Below are 21,451 nucleotides of genomic sequence, written 5' to 3'. Positions count from 1 at the left end.
CATGCCATTCACTTTTGGGGTTCTCTTTCAGTAAGGACCACTAGCCGTGAAATGTCATGCAGAGGTTTGAAAATGGGACATTCAGCTCACTAAAGAATGAGCTGTGAGGACAGACTTTTATTACATTCTGGCAGTAAGTGTAGGAATCAAAGCCACAAAATAAGCGATAGAATAACCCCAGTCTCATCCGACAGTGCTGATAGATGTGGATGATTGTTCTTCAGTGTAGCCACGTGACATTTGGTATATATGTTTTAGTTATTATATTTTATATTCCATTTAACTGCAGAGGTTAGCAATTTTTAAACTCCAGTAGTTTATTTGCATGCTTGTGTGTGGAAAGTTGATTTATAGTTATGAATTCCCCATTTTCCCTCCAATAAGGTTAGGTTTTGTTGCAAGGGAGAAAAGAATCATTTCCATGTTTATATTTTGCAATCAGTAGTGTTGCTGTTGTAAGTTATCACGTATATTGGAAGTGAAATGTGCTGGCCTTTGGATTCACTTCTCAATTTACTACAATAATGTAATTTTATTTTACTAGACATGAAGGTTTAAACTGAAAGGATCTTATGTTCTGTATTGTATTATCTTCCTGTGCAATGTTTTAGGATTATATGTTTATATATTCAGTTTAACTTTGATAAAAAGAATTCAAGTGAAAGTTTGAGAGAAATACCAGTTCAGTTTAACTTTTTAATCTGTGTATTTAAATGCTTAAGCTCTTTAAACTTATGTTGCAGTTCTGGTTTCTTAAATAACATAATTGCTAGAAGGAAACGTGTTCATGGTATTGACTTTGTATGTAAAGTCTTTTGTTAAAGTGATTGTTTCCTACAGAAAAGGATCAGTTAGTGTGTGTGTGTCTAAAAATAAGAGGTTAAAAATTATTGTAGATGCTTTTCCAAGTATTTTTGAATTCAAAAGATCTTTTTTTCATCATTTGATCAAAGTCCTATAACCTGTGGCTCTGTTTTTGTTATACATGCTGATGGTCTGTGGATAACATTACATTTTTTCAGCATGAAACTGAACACTTCAAATCCCTAAAGCAGCCTCAAATTTATGGTTAATAAAAGAATTTATTGTACTGAATGTCATCTGTTATATCACTCTGGGAACAGAAACTGGCAGTGAGTGGACAGGAAATATTTCCATTTCAAATCGCTTCAATCCTATGGTCTAGGGCAAAAAGTGTCTGATTTCAGAAAAATCACTGTGAATATTGATGTAATAGAAGTATTTTATTTAAGAACAGTATAATTTTTTTCAAATACTTTTTGCTTTATAGTATTTTATATAAAGATACTACTTATTAGTATCATGCTTTGTATCTCAGTACTGATCCCTTAACCTTTTCAAGGCAGAAGGAATAGTAATAATGTATTTTCAGGTCATTATCTATACAAGCCAAGTGAACAGCAGTTTGATGAGTTATTGTGTGGTGGCCAAACTGCTTCAAAGTCTTTGTATTTGTAATTGGTTTTTTTTTTAACAGTGTGAACTCCAATGTGATGATTGGGTTCTTTCAGCTTAATGGATTTCTTCAAGTTGTCTCCTTTGGAAGTGTGTTCTGAAGTGTGAGATCCATGGATTGTAACCTTATTAATGGAAACTTCAAGCAGTCAGATTGAAGTTTCTGTATGTTTTTCATGTGTTAAGTAGTATTTGAACAGCTTTACATTTTAAAGTATTTAAAGCATTTAAAAGAATTGCAGAATCATAGAATTGTTTAGGTTGGAAAAGACCTTTAAGATCATAGAGTCTTACTGTTAACCCAGCATTGCCAAGTCTACCACTAAACCATGTGCCCAGGTTCCACATCTACACATCTTTTAAATACCCCCAAGGATGGCGACTCCACCACTTCCCTGGGCAGTCTGTTCCAATGCTTGATCCTCTTGCTGTGTTGATTGCGGGTGTCTTGGGGCTGGCACTTCAGGCTGGCCAGAGTTAGCCAGAGTCCCAGCAACGCCCTTCTGTAAAAATGGTTCTTGCATCTCTAGATCAGTGTAAATGTTTGCTGGTCATCCAGGGGACATTATAACCAGGAGGAGAAATGTTCCACATTTTTATCTTCAGCATGTGTTAACATCCTGAAATATTCAATTTTTCATTTTCATCCTATCGTGCATTAAAATGTGATTATAAAAAGTTTGGAAACAATTGTGTATTTCCTTCTTTAAAAGATAGGGTTTTTTTACAGATACTGTATGGGACTGATTAAAATTCATTTGTTACAAGAGGGGTGTCAGTTTAACTTTTCCGGTGCAAACCAGCTTATCTGGTGTTATTTTGAGGAAAATGATGTGAGAAGAGCATATGAGAAGAAAACGGTACCATGGAGCGGCCATGTGAGTGCTGAGTCTGATGGATAATTTTCATTTGAGTCCTTGGCTTTCAACTAATTAATCACGTTTTATTGTATGCTTTGACTAAGTTGAGGTGGAAGAAAAATGGAATTCATGGTAGTGTTCAAAGAGAAACTATAGAAGTTTAATTTGATCGCTTTCCTTCCGAGAGTGTGTGTACCTTGATGTGACATGTCTTTGTAAAGAGAGAAATCTGTTTTGAAGCCTTTTATTCGTTATTTTACAGAACATGGGTGAGCAGTCAATTTGGCGTGTCTCATGCCTTGGAGGATCTGGGCTAGAGTAACAAACATTGTCAGATTAGACAAAGATAAAATAGGGTCCAAATAATACTTGCTGTGTTTGCTTGATTGGTTCCTGTCCAATCATGGTAAAATTGTTACACAAAGCTAACTATTTACTTAAAAGTCAAGAGAAAAGTTAATAAGCCCTGTCACTAAAATCAGAGCAGATGATTTGACATCTGACTTGACACTCTTATTTCTGCTAGCTTGTAGTTCAGCGTCTTGAACATCACCTTGTGGAAAGCTCAGTGTACTGCCACTGTGAATGTGACCTTTGTTCCTTTGCTCATCCCTAAATATTTTACAGATTTTTTTTTCCCCCTCTAAACCTCAGTAGATTATATTTTAGGTTTCAAATAGTTCTTGTCAAATTTATATAAGCATTTATTACCACTTACCCTGATTATTCTATTACAATAACTTAACCTCACACCTTATTACTAATCAAAACAGCTCAAGCCAATAATCCGCAAATTACAATGTGGAATACTGTGCATCCATTTTCTTTCACAGTCAAGCCTTACCTTATCAACTGCATCAACTAAGTTATTTGGGTGCATGGGATTTTTCTGGTTTGCATACCCGAAAACCAAATCTTAGTAGGGTCAAGATTTGTTACTTAACTTGGGCAGTTTAGAAAAGCTTTATTAGCTATCTGAGGTGTAGACCAAAAAAATAATAAAATCTATATGTAAACCCAAAGCACTCCCCTTTTAAAGAAAGGAAAAGTTTAAACTATGGATTTGTTGTAAAAGTTGTTACTATGGATATCATCAAAGGACATGAAGTGAAATCTGCATCTCATGATGCCGAGTGAGTGGTGTGTATGTGGGCACAGGATAAATGGCAGTCCTTTCTCCGAGTACTTTGCTATCTGAAGTTATTTCATAGACAACTGGAGGAAGGGAAATTCTGTTATCCCATTTTACAGATGAGAGGCTAAGGCACAAAAGGTTTTAAATGGCTTCCTTGAAGTCGTCTAGATAGAGTATGGATAAAGCAGGAAATGAATCTGTGTTTCCCAAGTCTCTGAGCAGGGAGAGATCACAAGATGAATCTTCTGTTCAAAATGCAGGGCAAAAAGTGTTTGTGGGGTGGTTTTGTTGTTGTCGATTTTTTGATGGTTAGCGCTTCATAAGGTGTTTCACAGACAATTAGGTGAGAAGAAAAGTGAGATTGAGAACCTTTGTTCAGCCCTAAGGCTTTAGGATTGTCACCATCCTCCGTTCCAATATGTGCGACGCCACAGGAACACGCTGGTCTGTGGACATTGTAAAATATGCGATGGTGATGATCAGTTACAGCCTCTTGCACCCTGGCACCTAGCCTAGCTTGGCCTTTCCAGTGTCACCACAATAGAAGTGCTAGGTAAGAAAATAAGTCTTTGCTGATTTTTTTTCGCTTGAACAGCTGATGTTTCATACATATTCTAAAATTATTTTTTAATTTCTAGCAATTTTAGTGAGGTAGGTGAAATTACAGTTTAGGATACCCTCTCTTTGGGTTCCTTTCACTCGTAAGGACTTAGCATGGAATGAGTCTGGATCTTATTGGTGCTGCTTGTGTGGAAACCAGAGGGGTTTCTTTAGAGCAGCACAGCAGTGGTATTTTTCCTGAGGCTAAATGCACTTTGTACCATTCCTGCATCTGCTCGGAGTAGGCCATGAGAGTAGACCCGTTTGCCAAGCCTGCGTTTGCACATCAGACATTTGATTTTAGGGTTCCTGTTACTTTTCCCAGGGTGTGATTTCCTATTATTATTTATTAGTAAGAATGGGAATTTATCATTTAGAAGAAAGCTGCATTGACTGAAAAGTGAAATGGTATCAAGATGTAGATTTTCTTTGCCAGAGTTTTCTTTTTAATTGGCTAATCCAATTTTAACCAATAATACAAACCCAAAAAGTGCTCCAAGCTTCTAGGAACTTTGTATCCCTCATGAAAAAGATTTAGAATGAAAATACTGGAAGAGTTTTTAAAGAGTAGTTAAGCAAGTGGCACCACTGAAGTAATTTAAAGCCCCGGCAGGTCGTGATACAGGTTGTGTCAGTGTTTTACCAGCTATCACATTTCATGTCAAGTAGTGTATTAATTAGTATGAAAATGGCAGTTATGAACTAGCCAAGTACTGTATGGATAGAACGTGTAACCTTTGCTTTGGCCTACTTTCAAAAGCACTTAACATGAAATACGTAGGAAAAATGCATCTCTTAAACTGTTTTACTTGTTCAAGTGTATTATAAAGTGTGATAGCCATAGGGTGTGACTTTTATTAGTGGAAACTGAATGCAGTCAGGCTGGAGTTTCAATACCATTTCAAACATTAAATTTCTGTTAAAAAAATTGTATTTAGGTTCCCTTTTTTAGTAGTTAAAAACCTCCAAAGACTTGATATCACATAATGCCGAAAGAGTTTGCCAGCACAGATATACTTAGAACACAAACATTTCCTTGATTTTTTTTTTTTTTCGAACAGTAAGATTTAGCAATACTTAATGCTTTTCAAATCCAAGTACTGAAGAGAGATGAGTACACAGGAATATTTGAATGTGTTCTGGCTTCTCTTCATCCTTTTTTCATTGTGAAAAGCCTCAACAATCTTGGTGGCAGAAGCTATTCTATATAAGTCATCGTTGAATAGCACAGTTAGGGACAAAATGCATGGATTTTGCAGAGTGTGAAAATCAGAACTCTAGGAGAAGAAAGTCAGCCTTGATGATCAGGTGGATTCTGAGGTAAACTTTATTCAAGATTGGCAGTTCTCAGAAGCATTCTAAGGAGGTCTCCTCAGAAAGCTGTATTTTGGATGGTTTTATTTTGTTGTGTTCAAATTCCTGGTGCTGATCATTATTTGGCAGAGCTTTTCCTACTTCAATGGCTGTGAGTGGGGAAGCTCCAGTTTGCTTGCAGAGAGGGGCCAGTGTAATTGGAATATTTGACAATTATTTCATCCAGGTATTCTTCAGGTGGATCAGAAGTGTTTGTACAGCTTTACGTGTATTTCTGACACATTCCAAATTGAGGTTTTTTGGCTGCAGATATGATGGCTGTACTCCACAGAGGGTAACCAGGAGTGTATAAATTCCCTGGCAGCTGAAGCTTTAAAACTGCAGCCACCAAATGTATCTGCCTGTGTCTCTGAAGTTCAACCACATGGATCCTCAGTATGTAGTAAGCACCAGACCTTCTAATCCTCACTGCTGAATGTATTTCTTCTTAAGCTGTGGGAGTAATTTTCATCTTCTCTGTGGACCAGGACTAGACAGAGGCTTTAAGAAGAAATGTATTAGCTAAAACACGTGTGGTGTGTCTCCCCCCTCCCCCCCCAACTACTACATAGTTCAGCAACAAGGATCTCTGCATGCTTGTCTCGGGGAGGGGGGAGTAACGATGCGTAGTAGGGAAGGAGCCAAAGCCTGTACCTCTAACACGTTAGAAGGAAGGGCAGCATAACCAAGACTTTGTTTCTGGCTCTGCAGGAAGCCAGCTTATCCAGCTTGTCCATTAACTTCGTGAAAGGAAGAAAGGGAGGAATACTTGATTGCTTCCTGGGGGCAGATTTATAGGGAAAGGTAATTTATTTTATTAGTATAGTTGATGCACAAGAACTTTTACTTCTAACCAAGAAGTATTTTCACTCATTGTGTTTGACATAATGGTCCCTCCATTTTTGCTGGTTTGAGGTTTTTTTTTCCCCATCCAGATGTCTGATACAGTTGTATCAGTCCGTTCTGAAGCTGTAGCCATATGCCGCTCACTTTTGATGAGGGGATTACATAGCATGTATATGGAGTAAATGTGGTGCTTTTTGGTATGTTGTTATTCTTATGTCCCTCATGATATTGAAATCAGTGATGAGTACCTTTTCATTGCTACAGGGTATATGCCTATCCCTTGTAAATTCCTAGCTTCTCATGCCTGAGCCTTTTTAAGCTCACAAGGATCATAACTTAGGGAAGAAATGTGCATATCATTTTAAAGGTAGTTGTTTTTTACTTCATCTACAAAAACAAGTTTCATGTGAGGTATTAAGAATACTGTTGGGGGAATGGTGAAAGATGCTTTAAAGCTAGAACATGGGATTTTGGCAAGCAGGTAGTTGATTGTTCCTGGACTTGAACCATACTGCTTATGAATTCTCAGTTTTAAAATCTTATGGATGACTACAATTGTGTGTTTCTAAGTCCCTAAGAATAGGGTTTTATGTCCAAAATAATTGCATTACTTCAAAGGGAGGGATTAAGATGGAACAATCCCAAATCCGATCTACTTTAAGTTTTATGAGTTCTGTGGCACTCTAATCAGTGAAATGGAGTTATTGGTAAATCACCTTGCATTCATATTGCTCAGAACCAAAACTTTGGGCTAGTTATATGTTGGTCCTACAAAACCAATGTGCATTAGTTTTCTTTATAGTCACGAGCTCCTGTGAATATGCAATAATTTGCTTAGTTGTGCCTGTATGTTTCATTCATGTAAGTAAGAATTAAGTCTCTAAGATTATGCATTTCATAGTTTCCAAATGCAAAGCTCTTAAAGGATTGCAGTGACTTCAGAATAATACAGGAGAAGGATTAGGTTTGGGGAGAGATGTTATGTGAATACACACAAAACAAAATAGACGTGTTATGTCAAATTTTTCACATTCCAGCCTTTATGTAATGTTCTGCTTTAAAGATTTCCTTGCAAGCAGCTGTTCTTATCACTTTCAAAAGTTACAAATCAGATAAACTCACCCTGTACTGCAGATGGAGTATCTCCAGTCTGCTTGCTCTAGGTTTGTTTGCAATTAAAATCTCCAGCAATGCCGTACATTTCAGATTAGAATTTTTTAGGTAGAACAGTTATGAATAAAGCAATTAATCCACATTTGATGACAGTTTCTCTCAGAATTGTATGGGGGTTTTTGTGTGCACTTTGGCATTAGATTGAGAAGTGAAGAACAAAAGAAGCCACGCTGAAATAGCTAAAATGGTGAATTGTGTGCTGGATGAAGCTTAAAACTGAACCTGTGAAGTCAGTTCTAGTTACTTTCACAGATTTTCTGTTTCTTTGGATGAAACCTGGGATCAAAGAAAGAGCTCGTGCGAGGAGTTTCCAATTTGAAAGGTAGGAATCTGGCAGCAGTACACTATTAGTGAACTATTTATGATTTTGGAAATGAGTTCCTGTATTTGTTCTCCAGGTGCCATTGCATATGCTAAGCTTTAAAGGGAAAAACTTTCTTTTTGGATCTGGCTGGCTTGGAAGTACTTACTGATTTAGGAGAAGCAGCAAAGACACAGTTGAAAGATACAGTTCTTAGCTCTGAAGTATTGTTCTTTGCTTTCCTTGTGTTCTCTCCTTTGAAAGCTACATAATTTCTTAATGTGGTAAGCAGAATGAATGAATGAACATCTACATATATATTATATATATTAATATAAATAATATATCCATTGTTCTCTCATGCTTCAGTCATCTCTTGAAACCTTTTCTTGATTGTCTTCTAATTCTCTTTGAATATCTTTGGGGGAGAAAGTCCGGGCCTCAGTTTGTGGCTCTGCATGTTTGCACATTAAGTGAACATTCAACTAAATGAATGAAAATACATTATTTAGTTGTTTCCTAGACAGGTTAGTTTAGAAGTGCTGGAGCACAAGCTAAAATCCAGAGCTTATGCAATTGTTCCTCTAAGTGTGAGGGACCCTGTGAATAGTAACTTCCCAAGTTACTATTCAGACTAATAAGACATCTATTCTTTGAGTGGAATAATTAGCTAGCTTGTTCATTTTACAGTGTGCTGTGTTGTACATGAACCAGTAAGCTGCATTCATTTCTCCTCCTCCATTATTTCAGATGTGAATTACTCTGTTTATTTGTTGTTTATAGCACAAGTCAGTGTTTCTCAAACTTATTTGACTTGGGTTCCTCTAAAAACAACTTTCCCATTTGCACCCCCCTTCCTTCCCAGTCACAATCACCATTTGTGCACCTGTCTTGGCATGGCTTTGTCTCCCCCTCCCCTTCCCAAACACCTCATCTTTTCTCCCAACTCCCCTGCTAGGGGTCATATCCCACAGTTAAGAGAGCATTGGTTGAAATACAGACTTTTGGCTTTTGTCCAGATATCTTTAGACATTTCTGTAGTGTTTGTGGGAAATGTGCATTGTTTGAAAATATTTATTCTGTTGATTTTTGGGGCTTTTGTGTGGATTTTTTTAAAGTTTTTAATTTACCAAACTGAAAGTTGGAAATCTAATTTGAAAGTTGAAAGTTTAATTTACCAAATTTTGAAAGTTGGGAAAAAAATAAGCGTGACAGGGCAAACTATAGGAAACTTCTTAGGCAAACCTGCAAATTGCATGAGAGAAATTAGAGCTGGTGCCCTTTTTCTGCCAGGCTTTGCTGCATTGAATTCCTGGGTTTGACTCGGAGATTTAAGATTTTCACGGTAGGCGGCAAACAGTAGAGATGAAACTTGCTTCTGTTGTTGTTAGATTGTGGCTTTAGGAGCCGTCTGTTCCTCCAGTGAACCAGTTGACATGCGGTCAGTGAACAGCTGCATGGAGCCATGTTGTGTAGTGGTCAGGCTGTAAATACCTTTTGTAGTATTTCTTCCTTACGTGATTTCTTATTATCAGACTGACTAATGTCTTAAGGTAACCTTCCACATTGCCTTTTTTCAATAACAACTAAAATATCCAGGAATGAGGCATAATGAAAAGGCATTTCTACTGTTGGTGGTTTTTGTGGGTTGTTTCTTTTTGCTTTGATTTGGGGTTTGGTTTGGTTCTTTGGGTTTTTTGTTTTGGTTTTTTTTTAGATATGCTACAATTTGGGATCTTCAGTCAGCATGTTTCACCCCGAAAATCCTAAAAGATCCCCATGAAGCTAGCTAGCATATGTGCATACATTTGGGAACCACCTCATTCTCTGACAGGGTTTAAGTCAGCAGCTGTTCAATTCGATATCCTTTCATGATCGGAGGAACTTGAGAAACCCATATCTAGTGAAATGGCAGAAGAATTTGTTCAAACAAAATGTAATTACCTGTGTGGGAAGTCAACCATAAAACCATGGATAATGTTGTCATTTTGTGAAAAAAGATAATGATCATAAAAGGTCAGGACAATTATTACACAAATGGAGTATGAGTTCCTTATGTTTGGTTTAGGAAAATAAGTATTACATCTTATTCTTAAAAGAAAGTTACATTTCCCAGATTCTTATGTGAAGTAGCTTTTTTTTTTCCTGTTTTGTTATAGAGAATTAGAACAGTACAAACCCAGCCAGCCAGGGTTTAGAATTCGTTCTGCAGTCAAGGTAATACACACAAGTTATAAAGCAAATATTAGCATGGATTATGTATTTTGTTATATTCTGTTGGAAACCATCCAAAATGCAGGTGTATAAATAGTACAGATAATCTGTTTACTGATGACTCAAGGAATAGAAAATATTTTAACTTGGGTGAAAGCATCAGAAAGCTTTACAATAAAAAGAGCAGATGTCAAATATAAAGCTTTTAGTTTACTGAGCAATGAGTATGATAAACATTGATTATTCATCTTGATGTTAGAGTTCAAAAACAATTGTCCCTTGAGTTTGCCTCGTGGGAGCATGAAATTAGGACCATGTGTGCGTTGATTAACAACATATGAAAAATGAATCATGATTACTGTTTTGGTCTGGTGCACAAGGCTATGCTTGAGGGATGGTGATTTCCTACCTCCTTTACCAGATCTCTGTAATTAGTGTTAGCATCTATCTCTGTTTCCTAGTATTGATGTTGAAGTGGCTGCCTGACAGTGCCCCATATTGCCTTTATTAAATGGAAGTGTGTTTGCTCAACAACAGTTGAATGTTGGAGTATATTTCAATATTATTTGTAAATATAATACAAATAGGACAATTCTTCATAGGACAATTCTGAAATCACCAATGCTGTGTCTGGCAGGAATTGTCAAATATAAAAAAGAGATGTTGCTTTCAAATATGAAACACTCTATGTTCTAGATTAAAAGGAAGAGGGAAAAGTTCAACAATAAAAATTAAGCAGATTTTTTATTTCTTTCCATTGTATTTAATCCATGCCTCTGATGGCAGACATTAGTTAAATGTAACTTTTCTTGGAGACACATTTAGTTCCTGTGGTTAAAAATTTACTTTTAACTTTATTTCTGGAAATGTAGTCCTAACTCTCTGGCCTAGTAATGGGATAGAAAGATTTGTTGTAAGTACATTTCATTAAGTTGTTACCATAAATGAAGGGTAGGTATTAGAAAAATATAAACGAGCAAAAATACAGGTTAACTTCATGTAATAGTCTTTGCCTCTTATTAATACATGTTGAAAGATGGGTATTTAAATAAAACGCCCGCACATGCCTTGAACATCCAAATGGGTTATTAGTTCTTCAGGAGATGATGTGTATTCGTGTTATTCAGAACAGTGCTCATCTAGGGTATCTTAGGATCTTAATGTTACCTATTCAAGCTGTTCATGTGGATTGAGGAACAGATCCAACCCTGATTTCTGTGATTTGAGGTATGTGATATGAGATGGAAATGCCCAACATAGATGCAGGATTTGGATCTTAGCTTACTATGTTTTCTGTGGAGTTCTGTGCTTTGAGCTCGCATGATCTGAGGTTTAATGTTGTGGATAATATGCCCACACACTCGCTTTTTAACAGATAAGGTTATTTGTAATTTAATCTGTGTGCATTTCAACTTCGATTATCTGTTTAAAGATCAGTGGTCTATAGTTCTTGATAAAAGATGTTTTGTCTGTTTTCTTTCCTATGTATTCCTTCTCAGTCAGTGTGCATAGAAGTATGTGGACCAAAGGGATTTTGTAGATAAAGCTCCAGGCAATGGAGACTTGCTTTCTAGTAAGGTTCAGAATAAATTACAAGCTGCATGTAAATTCAACAAATGTTAGTGGTTAATTAACTGAGAATGTGGAGCCCTAAGGCCATAACATTAGTATTTACAGTCTTAAAGTATGATGCTCTAAACAAATTGTCTTAGCTATCAGCCATTTAAATAGCGCAATTACTTTATGGCTTAAAACAAGGGACTGCTTCCTGGAAGAGTATATTTTTAAACTTAGAGCACTAACTACTTGTAGGATTAATACCAAAGTTTAGCATAATGGAATTGTCTGTCCAGCTTACATGGTTTAGCTTATTTACTGATATGACGGTTATCTAGTTCAACACTTTATGGTGATCCTCATTCTATCACAAATTACTGCTGCCTTTTTTCAACTTTTGTACACTTTGGAGCAAGTTTTTACAACGAGTAAGTCTCACGTGCTGCTTAAGTTCAGCTGAGTTTGCCTTATTTTATATTTACTTTTTGCATCTACTTTATTAACGATTGTGATACATTGATTTCTTCTTAACTGTTACATTTTTTATGATGTCACCATAATCCCAGCAGAAATGCAATTAAAGGTGCCATGAAAACACTGCTACATTCTACTTTTTAAAAATACAGGATATAAAAGATCTGATCTAATGAATTAAATGGCTTGTGCTAATTTTCTGAGGGGTTTGGTGAAATTTGTGTCTCAAAACTTCAGCTCTAGGAAACAAAGACAGGTAAAAATTAATTTATTTGATGTTTATCTGCATTTATAAATATGAAAAGTCAATAGTTTCCTTTTTGTCCTTTTTCTTTCTTTTAATCAAACACAATGTCATTGTTTTGCTGTAGTAGTAAGTTAAATGACATTTTACGTAGTTTAAGAAAAACAGAAAATGAGTCAGAATAGAACAGGTATTAATAGAAGAGTTAAGACTAAAAAAACCTCTATGCCTTCCTGCTTCAGGAAACAGTTTTGTGTAACAGCGTGTTTAATGCCAAACTAAACCAAAGTTAAACAAATGAAAAGCCACCTAAGAAGAAAGTGAGATTACAAATTTAACTTCTAACAATATTATCAAGATTTGATTTGCTTTCATCCTTTATGTAGCATTTTACTTTTTTTTAAAAGGTAACTCATACCTTGTTTTTCTTTCTAACTGCCTGGTTCTGACTATTAAGTGACAGAGTGAATATTTAGGAGTGATCCTGACAACATCCAATTATTGTTTGAGTCCCTTTATACTATTACCTTCTGCTCTTTACATCGTAGTAGTAAACCCAGGTACAATTCTATGTCAGTGGGTGGTATTTTTTTAATGATAATGGTAAATATGATGTTATTTGCCTTTCAGGGCAAATGATACTACTCCATAAGAATCATTGTTCCAGTTTTCAACTTTGTGTCTGGTGAGGGTGATGCAACATTTTGTGTTTCATAACCAATTTCAGTGATTTCTGAAGGATAAGGTGTTGCATCTCTGGAGTTCTTTTCCATAACTGTAGAAGAGAGAGCAGACTCACCAGTCTGCGTATCTGTCTGGACTCCTCCTTGGGAGAGTAATGCAAGAGTTCTCTGGTTGGTCCTCAGTTTCTGTGACACTTGGCAAGAATGGCAGTATCTGCTTTAAGAGTATTTGATAATAGAAAAAGGTGTCTGATGTAGTGTAATGGATTTCTACAATATGCACTTCTACTGGAAAAGTCATGAGATATATCATCTGAATTATTTCAGTTGGAAATCCACTGTTTCATGTGTTCTTCATTAGCTAGTTGTTGATTTTAGCCAATAATCAATGGGAAGATTGAAATTTAAATTCTCCATCTGTGTTTTTGTCTAATTAAGTTCTTCACAGCAAGACTTTCTTTAAAAGGTTTACAATACATGTTAAAATGACTGAGGCCTCTCACATGAAAAGGATACAACAGAAAAGTAATCCAGTACCTAAACCACGTAAGACACAAAGCACATGGAAATATAAATTCCACAGGAGTTATATCAGGCACAGAAACATAAATTACATATAATTATATCTGAATAAGATAAATTAAGGAAGGATAGATGTGGGCATGTATCTAGACACTGGATGTTGATACTCTCTCTATAGTAATTTTCTCCAGTATACAATTTGGGTGCACTGATGAACCAGGCCATAAGCCATTTTACATAACCATGGCTTACTGTACCTCAGTTTGTGTTAAGCTTTGAGTTCTGTGTAGTTCTTGTGAGCATTGAATAATATTAGACTTATGAAAAAAGGATGACATGATTATAGGTAAATTCTGCATGTGCTGGAATTGCAGAGGGTCAGTTTGCCCAATACACAAATAGGTAAGAGTGTCCATCAGGCACCTGTTCTGAGCTGAGGAGTGTCTGGGAGGTGATGAGTTCTCTTTAATCAGTTGTTGTGCTGTTTTGCTCCTACCTTTTAATTTCTTTCCTGAAAATGGCCTTCACCAAGAAAATAGAGCTGAAGTGCTATGACCGCAGTGCTTGGCAGTGTCATTCCTTCTCTCCGTTTAAACTTCTGATACTCTTTTTCATGACTGCAGAATTGACATCAGCTTTTTCTGACTGACGTTCTCTTTTCTTGCACTGTGTTTGCCCTAGAGAACCCAACTTGATTTGTCATTAAATCTTGATTAAAGATGTGCGGTTTGTACAGGCATGTTTAACCTAGGTGGTGGAAGTTGAGAACATCACATCACTTTCAGAAGTGATTCACATCTACTGGGGTTGTACTACTTAAGTCACACTTTCATGTCTTCATGCAGATACTATATTCAGACTTTCATTTCTCTTTGTTTTCACTTCTTTGATTATTACATTTGGCAAGTTGGTGACAGGTGAGTGCATGCAGGTGTGTGCAACCTGTTCTGTCATTGCCTGTGGTCAGACTGATGGATGGTGTGCCAGAACATAAGGAAAAAAATCACAAGCTCGATCGTCTTCCAATAAAGTGTTTACAAAATAAAAATGTACATGACTTCAAAGTAGCTTGCTTTATTACAACTATTTTCTTGATGTTTCTCTACAGGGGCTGTCATCAGTCACCAGGAACAATGGACTACTCAATATCACCTTTAAATATGACAGTAAGTTCACAATTTGCATTATATACGCAAAAATAAAGGACTCCATCACAGTTGTCAGTATATAGCAACATGTGAGCACAAGTCTTATGTGGAATGTCTGAGGGAACTGGGGTTGTTTAGTCTGGAGAAGAGAAGGCTCAGGGGGACCTTACTGCTCTCTACAACTACCTGAAAGGAGGATGGAGTGAGGGGGTGGCTGATGTCTTCTCCCAAGTAACAAGTGATAGGAAGCAGCTTCAAGCTGTGCCAGGGGAGGTGTAGACTGGATATTATGAAAAATTTCTTCCTTGAAAGGGTAATCAGGCATTGGAACAGGCTGTCCAGGGACGTGGTGGATTCACTATGTCTGGAAGCGTTCAAAAACTCTGTAGGTGAGGTCCTTAGCGACATGGTTTAGTGGTGGACTTGGCAGTCCTGGGGTAATTGTTGGGCTTTATCTTAGCGGTCTTTTTCCAACCTAGTTGGTTCTGTCTCTTAAAAACGGCTCTGAGAATAGCATGAGCTCTTTAGTATTGACAGATTTTTAAAATCTAGATTTGTTTTTGCTGGGTCTAATGGATCTTCTCTTGTCTGTGTTTCACTGATAATAAAATGATCTAATAATTTGTAGTATTTTCACTTTCAAATTGGCCTACATCATCTGCCCCGTATTTGGCTGGAAAATTATAGAGTATGATTTTGTTCTGTGAAAGAATGTAATAATTGAAAGGTTTACCACACACAAAGTCGTAGGAAAGGATTACATCAAGCGTTATATATCTTTCTGTGTAATTTTTTGGGAAAATGGTGTAAAGTGTGTCTCAACATAGGCAAGGTAGTTGGGATTTGAATATTGCAGATGAATAGCATCTTTTCATGTAGTTAAAGTAGTTGGAACTTTTCATTAGCTACAATGTTAAAAGACCAGGTTATTGGAAAACTCCTGTCTGCATTTTCAGTGAAGACAAATGGCTGTAGTACTGTAGCAAACGTGCTCTGTTTTGCAGCTGAACTAAGAAGAAAGTAATCTTTAGCATAAGAACAGCAATAAGCAGGTTGCAGCAATAGTACTTTGGAATTCTTCAAACATCTGCTAAATGGCTGTATTTTACTGTTCTCATTTTTTTAAAGGTTTTTGCCATCTGTGTTGTCTAGTCAGTGACTATTTGACTACATTGGGAATTTATCCTTATTTGGGCAGTTAGTGGCCAACATAAAGATAAACTCTATGTACAGTCAAAAGAAGATCCTAATTTACAGCAGTAATGTTTGTATTAATGCCAGTGCATGTCACAGGTTGGTTGGGGTTTTTTTGCCAAAGAAATTACTTCAGGTGCTAAATGTGGGTAAAATTTCACCAGTGAGAGTATATATCTGGAAACCTAACAGTAGTGCTTTGTTTCATTCCAGTCATCTTTTTGTTCCTGTATTTTTATGTTAATTTATGAATCTGCAGTCCTTCACTGTGGATCTTTTTTAAATCTAATTCGATGTTGATACTTAAAATGAGCAAAAATTGTGTGTTAGATTGTCCAAGAGGTAAGTGGTCGCTACAGAAAAGTTATGATGTTTTTTAAGCTACATAAAGAAAACCAGGAAATAACATCGGTCAGAGCAGAGATCCCTACATTTAGTTAACACAATGGAGTCTGTTTAAGTCCCAGTATTTGTCTTGGTTTTTTCCATTAGTTCTGGCACCAGGAACTGTGTTTAACCAATGACAAGTGTTAATTCAGAATTCTGCTGGCACTGTTTGCTTCCTGGACAAAGGAGTTATTTGAGTTCTGCAGTACTAGGAAAAGAGTTCCCTGATATCAAAGCTGAAGAGTTCATATAATAGCGAAATACATACTTATCGAGAATAAGCCAGCACAAAAGAGAACTTGGCTTGCTGGCCGTGATTTCAAGGCTTTTATTTTGCCACACAGCAACTCTAGCGAGTTGTGGTTTATGTTGTTAAATTAGTTGGTTAGATTATTTATTTATTGGGGTGAAAACCAAATGTTTGTATGTTTTAGCATTTCACTTGCACTCAAGTAAAAGAAGTGGTTTTCTGAAAAGTGCTATTTTCCCCTGCTGTTTTCTTCCTAAATCTGTTGTTCCTTAAAAATGTAAATCAGTGACTCACAGTCAAACTTCAGGCATTTGTGCTATATTCCATTTTGGCAAATTGTCATTTGACCATAAAATTTTAGTAACCAAGATCCAAAATCTTGGGCTTGCTATTAATTAGATCCAGACCTAGGAAAAAACTGTTACTTCAAATTTTCCATTGAAAGAAATCCTCTATTCTCCTAAGAGGAAGTTCATGCTGTCATTGAGTTCACTCGTACCAACAGAATTCTACAAACAGCAAAGTACCAACTGCCCTGCTTTTGTAAAAGGCAATGTTGTACAAACTGTTCTATTCTTATTTGTGTGGCAGTTACATAAAAGACCCCTTACCATTGTTACTTACAGTAAAAAGCCATTTTCTAAAACTGCTTTTCAGTTAATGATTTTTCTTTCCTTGCCTTTAAGGTCACACTTCTGAATTAAATTCGGATTTCCTGTATTGGCATAAACCACCTGATTTTTCATGTTTCATTTCTACCAAGTGTATAGACAAATACACAGCATGTAGAATATCTCAGTTTTTTTAGAATTAATCATCAGTCAGTAATATAAAGCTTTTCCTGGATTTTGTTGGCTTCGCTAGCTCCAAAGCAGAATGTGTGTGCCATGCACATCTTCATGTATACTGTGCTCCAGAACTGTTGAATTCTCTGGCTGCTACTTCTCTTCCTGTCACAAAATATGAGGCTGAACATTGTAAGGCTTTAAAAGTACTAAAATTTGGGGTTATTTGTTTTCTTGGTTTGAATGCATGAAGACACGGTCAAGTTCAACAACAAAGTTGAGAGTGTTTTTTCGTTTTGTTAATGAAAGCTGAGGTTTAATTACATGTTTGAGGGGCTCTAAATTTACGGAATACTCTGTGTTTTGTGAGGATAGTAAGACAAAACCAGTTCTTACTATATCCAGCAGCAGTAAAATGGTCTATGGGGTTGTGGCTACTGAATGTATGACAGATTTGGGATTTAGGCAGTATGTTCTTGGTGGTCAGGATCAAGCAGTATCGTGGTTAAGAGGCACTTCATGAGCACCAGTTTAAAGATTCACATTGTTCATTGTTCTCAAATGCTTCTGATCATCGACCAGCATTTTCTTGCTGTAAGCACTGTACATGCACAAAATTAATGTCAGTCCTCATATTCTCTAGAGTAATTGGTGAGGAAAAGTTGTTCTTTTTAGGGAGTCCCAACCTATGTCATTTTTACTCTTATTGTCATACAGGCTACACAGGTATTATAATCTGGTTATTTGCTTTGGAGCCCTGTGAACGAGGGTTTTGCAACTGGTGAATGTGGTTGTGCTCAATGATTTGTAAAGTTTTCTGTTTTTCAGTGTCCAGAGACAAAAGCTTTGTCTAGATTTACTAAATAGTACTTATTTTTATAGAATAAATAGAGAACATATACTTTTACTTTGCTTAATCCTGAAGAAATGTTAGGAAATTAGCTCAATTCTTTATTTACATGGAAACATGCAGGTCATGTTGGAAACTAGTTTCTTGAATAGATCTTTAGGATTAGATGCTGTTGGTAGATTATGATTTACTTGCTCTGGTGTGGCACAAGAACATCAACTAGAATGTTTTTCTTAGGGTGTTTATTCCTCTGTATTTTCAGACTGCACACCTTACCTGAATTCAGTGGGAAAGCATGTGATTGGAGATGTGCAGAATATAACTATCAGTCAGTATGCATGTTATGAACAGGTTGCAGTGACGATACTTTGGACAGCAAATGCCATTGGTAAGTAGTAGACTTATTCATCATGTCTTTGGTAATAACTTCCTGGTGATGGGTATTAAATAAATAATTTAATTAATAATTAAATTATGCTTGGAATCATTGAAGCAAACTGCTTCTTCAAACTTAAGAAGAAAGAAATTCTTAACAGTTTTACAAAGCTGCTGTTTACACTAGCTCACTTGAAAGACTCTTAAAACTAGCATCCATACGCTGCTTTTTACTGTTTCAGGTTCTTGAATTTTGATTGCTCTTCAGAACTGTGTAGTAGCCCTAATTTTGTTCTGTGCCCCAAGGCACGAGTGCATTTCAGTGGCTTTGATTGAGTTTAATTGCTAATACACTTACAGATTCTTTAGGATGCTGATTGTCTCACATGTGGAAAATTAATCGTATTTATTCATAGCTGTGCAAACTTTAGCGTGTTTCCTTGTTGGGGCTGGTCACTAAGAATATTCCTCAATCACTTAAATGTCACTGGAAGTACGTTGTTGCCTACTAGAGCAGTAGTCTCCAAAGGGGGGTGTGTGTGCATGATGGGGGCATGTGAATAAGACTTTAGATATTGAAAAGAAAAAATAAGCTTTACTAGTATTTAATATATGGATTGACACTGGCACCATTACGCAGTCTCTATGTCAGATGTTCACATTTCACATGTGATATGTGAAGTATCCTGAAGGAAGAGTGTAATGTGGAAGGGTTCACAGTGGTGTCCCAGCTCTTTCAATTGCTTTCAGCATATTGCAGCACATGTGTGCCAGGTTAAGTGGATTTACTGATTATGTTATCTGGTTTTAACTAAACTAACCATCATGAAATGGCCAAGTGGCTTAAGATAATTGAAGATAATACTAATAATGCGGGCACATGCAAACAATAAGAAAACACTAGAGCTGACAGTTCCTCTCCTCCTAGAATGGGCTTTTTGTCAGCCACATTAGAAGGTAAAAACAATGACTGTTTACTCAGTTCTAATAAAAAGTTGGCCAAAATTATCTAAATTAACAGGATTATTTGAACTACAGATTTACACCTGCCATTGGTAAGGATGAACCTTGTCGTAAGTGTATAGTGTGCCTTGAGATATTAGCTAATACTGTGAAGCCATCATGATTAGCGAGACATTTGAAAACTAAGCATCCAGAACATGAAGACAAACCTCTAGATTCTTTTTCAGTGATATGTGAAGCCATGCAATACTCCAGTAAAGTACAACATTTCACTAAACTTCATGATAAATCTTTAGAAACCTCTTTTTGTGAAATCTCTTGAGATTTCTTAACAGTGAAAGACAAAAAGCCACATACCGCTGTGGAAACACTTGTGCTTCCTGCCACAGTAACACTGGCTGGAATAATACAGGGAAATATTGGAATGGAAAAAAAGGGTTCTGGTGTAAGGTTACAGAGACAGCACCACACGTGAAAATCAGTCATTGCATCATTTGTAGGGAAACTTGCAGCAGTGAGGTTGGAGCCAGAAGCGCACACAATGTCATCAGTTTTGTTAGCTTTATAAAAACGAGACATTTAAATAGTAGAATCTTTACAACACTTGGTAATGAGATGGGGAGTGACCATGAAAATCTTTTGTGCCTTCACTGGTTATCTTGTGGCAAAGTGCTTAGGGGTTGTCAGACTCACATCTTTGAGTTAAGCATTCTTCTTTCACAAAAAGACACATGTTCCAAATTTGCTGACCTTTTCTGTGATGACAAGCGGCTGTCAGGAGTGTGCTACCTACCAGGTTTAAACAGAAAAATAGGAAAAGAAAAAAACCCAAACTGGGGGTTTGTGCTCAACATTTTTTGCCCCCCTCCACCCCCCCCCTTGTCTCCCTGTATTAAATAATTCTTTCTTAATTTTAAAGTAAAAAATAATGATTAATTTCTGGGGTTTAAAAGAATATATGAAAATTACACTTAATTCTACAAAACTGTGTGGTTAAGCATTTGGTAATCTTCAGCTGTAGACTGGATGGATCAAATCTCTATGGGAAACAAAGCTTGGTGTTCTTTCTTGTAATGATCAGAGGTTAATCCTTCGGAAGCGTGAGGACAGAACTGCTGTCGAAACATCTCGGGTGACATGGAGACTGGGCACTTTCTCTTTCATGGTCTTCATGTAAGCACAAATGGGGCTTTTGTTCCAAGAACACATTTGGCAACTCATGGTCTTTATCTTCTACAAAATTGTAACACATTAAAAAACCCCACAAAGCCATGAAACCAGTGAAACAGAGGAGGTCCATGGAGAATCAGACATTTGGGATTTAGTTTTGTTTTTATTTGACAAGCATGGCATAAACTCAAATTAATCCAATTTGATTTATGTAGCATTCAGCTTACAAAAGCTGTGGCTGTGTCTTTGATAACTCTGTATTCTGCCATACTTAATGCTGCTGAAAGGTGTAATTAGATGAAGGAGTGGTAGTTACTCTTGAAGAACTATGCAGAGTCTTTGATACCTGAGCCACAAAACCGTATCACAGGATAACACTCTGGCATTGTCCTGTGCCATTCACGTCACCATGGCTCAGTTTAGTCATGTAATGAGGTAATTCCATGATGAGAAGTTTGCAAAGAAATGTAAAGACACTGTGCTGAGAGTTTGTTGTGTTGGAGGAACTTGAAATAAAAGGGTGTAGTTCAGGCATCAGTTGTAAATAACTGGAAGTATTCACACACTGGAATAAATTCCATTCCATTTAAGTCAAGTTTTCTGTTATCCCATACTATAATAGAACCAAAGAAGTTGTAACAACCATTATCACATTAATCTTATGGTCTCAGAAATGATAGGAAGATGTTACAAAGGTGTATTTATGTAACTTGGTAGCAAAACATTCCATTTTGTTGCTAATAATATGAAAGTGAAGTTTCTATAAAGTATTCCAAGGGTGGTGGAGGTAATGATAACTTGTACTGCAGTGATAATTTGGAAGCCTCAGCGGAGTTCTGGGCCCCTCTGCTCTAAGCATTACACAAGTATGTAGTAATTGCAGCCTTTGCC

The 21,451-nt window shown here is 36.6% G+C and overlaps 1 protein-coding gene across 1 annotated transcript in view; it reads left to right on the top strand.

Annotated features, from left to right (window-relative positions):
- IL17RD (interleukin 17 receptor D) overlaps positions 1–21,451 on the top strand; it is a 52,747-nt gene that overhangs the window by 13,200 nt on the left and 18,096 nt on the right. Inside the window, exons 2-3 of the mRNA XM_030501909.1 lie at positions 14,547–14,604; positions 18,315–18,440. Coding sequence (XP_030357769.1) covers positions 14,547–14,604; positions 18,315–18,440 — 184 coding nt within the window. The remainder of the gene's footprint in view (positions 1–14,546; positions 14,605–18,314; positions 18,441–21,451) is intronic.

Source organism: Strigops habroptila, chromosome 11 (assembly GCF_004027225.2).
Source record: "Strigops habroptila isolate Jane chromosome 11, bStrHab1.2.pri, whole genome shotgun sequence".
NCBI lineage: Eukaryota > Metazoa > Chordata > Aves > Psittaciformes > Psittacidae > Strigops > Strigops habroptila.
This window is presented reverse-complemented; position numbering and strand designations above follow the sequence as displayed.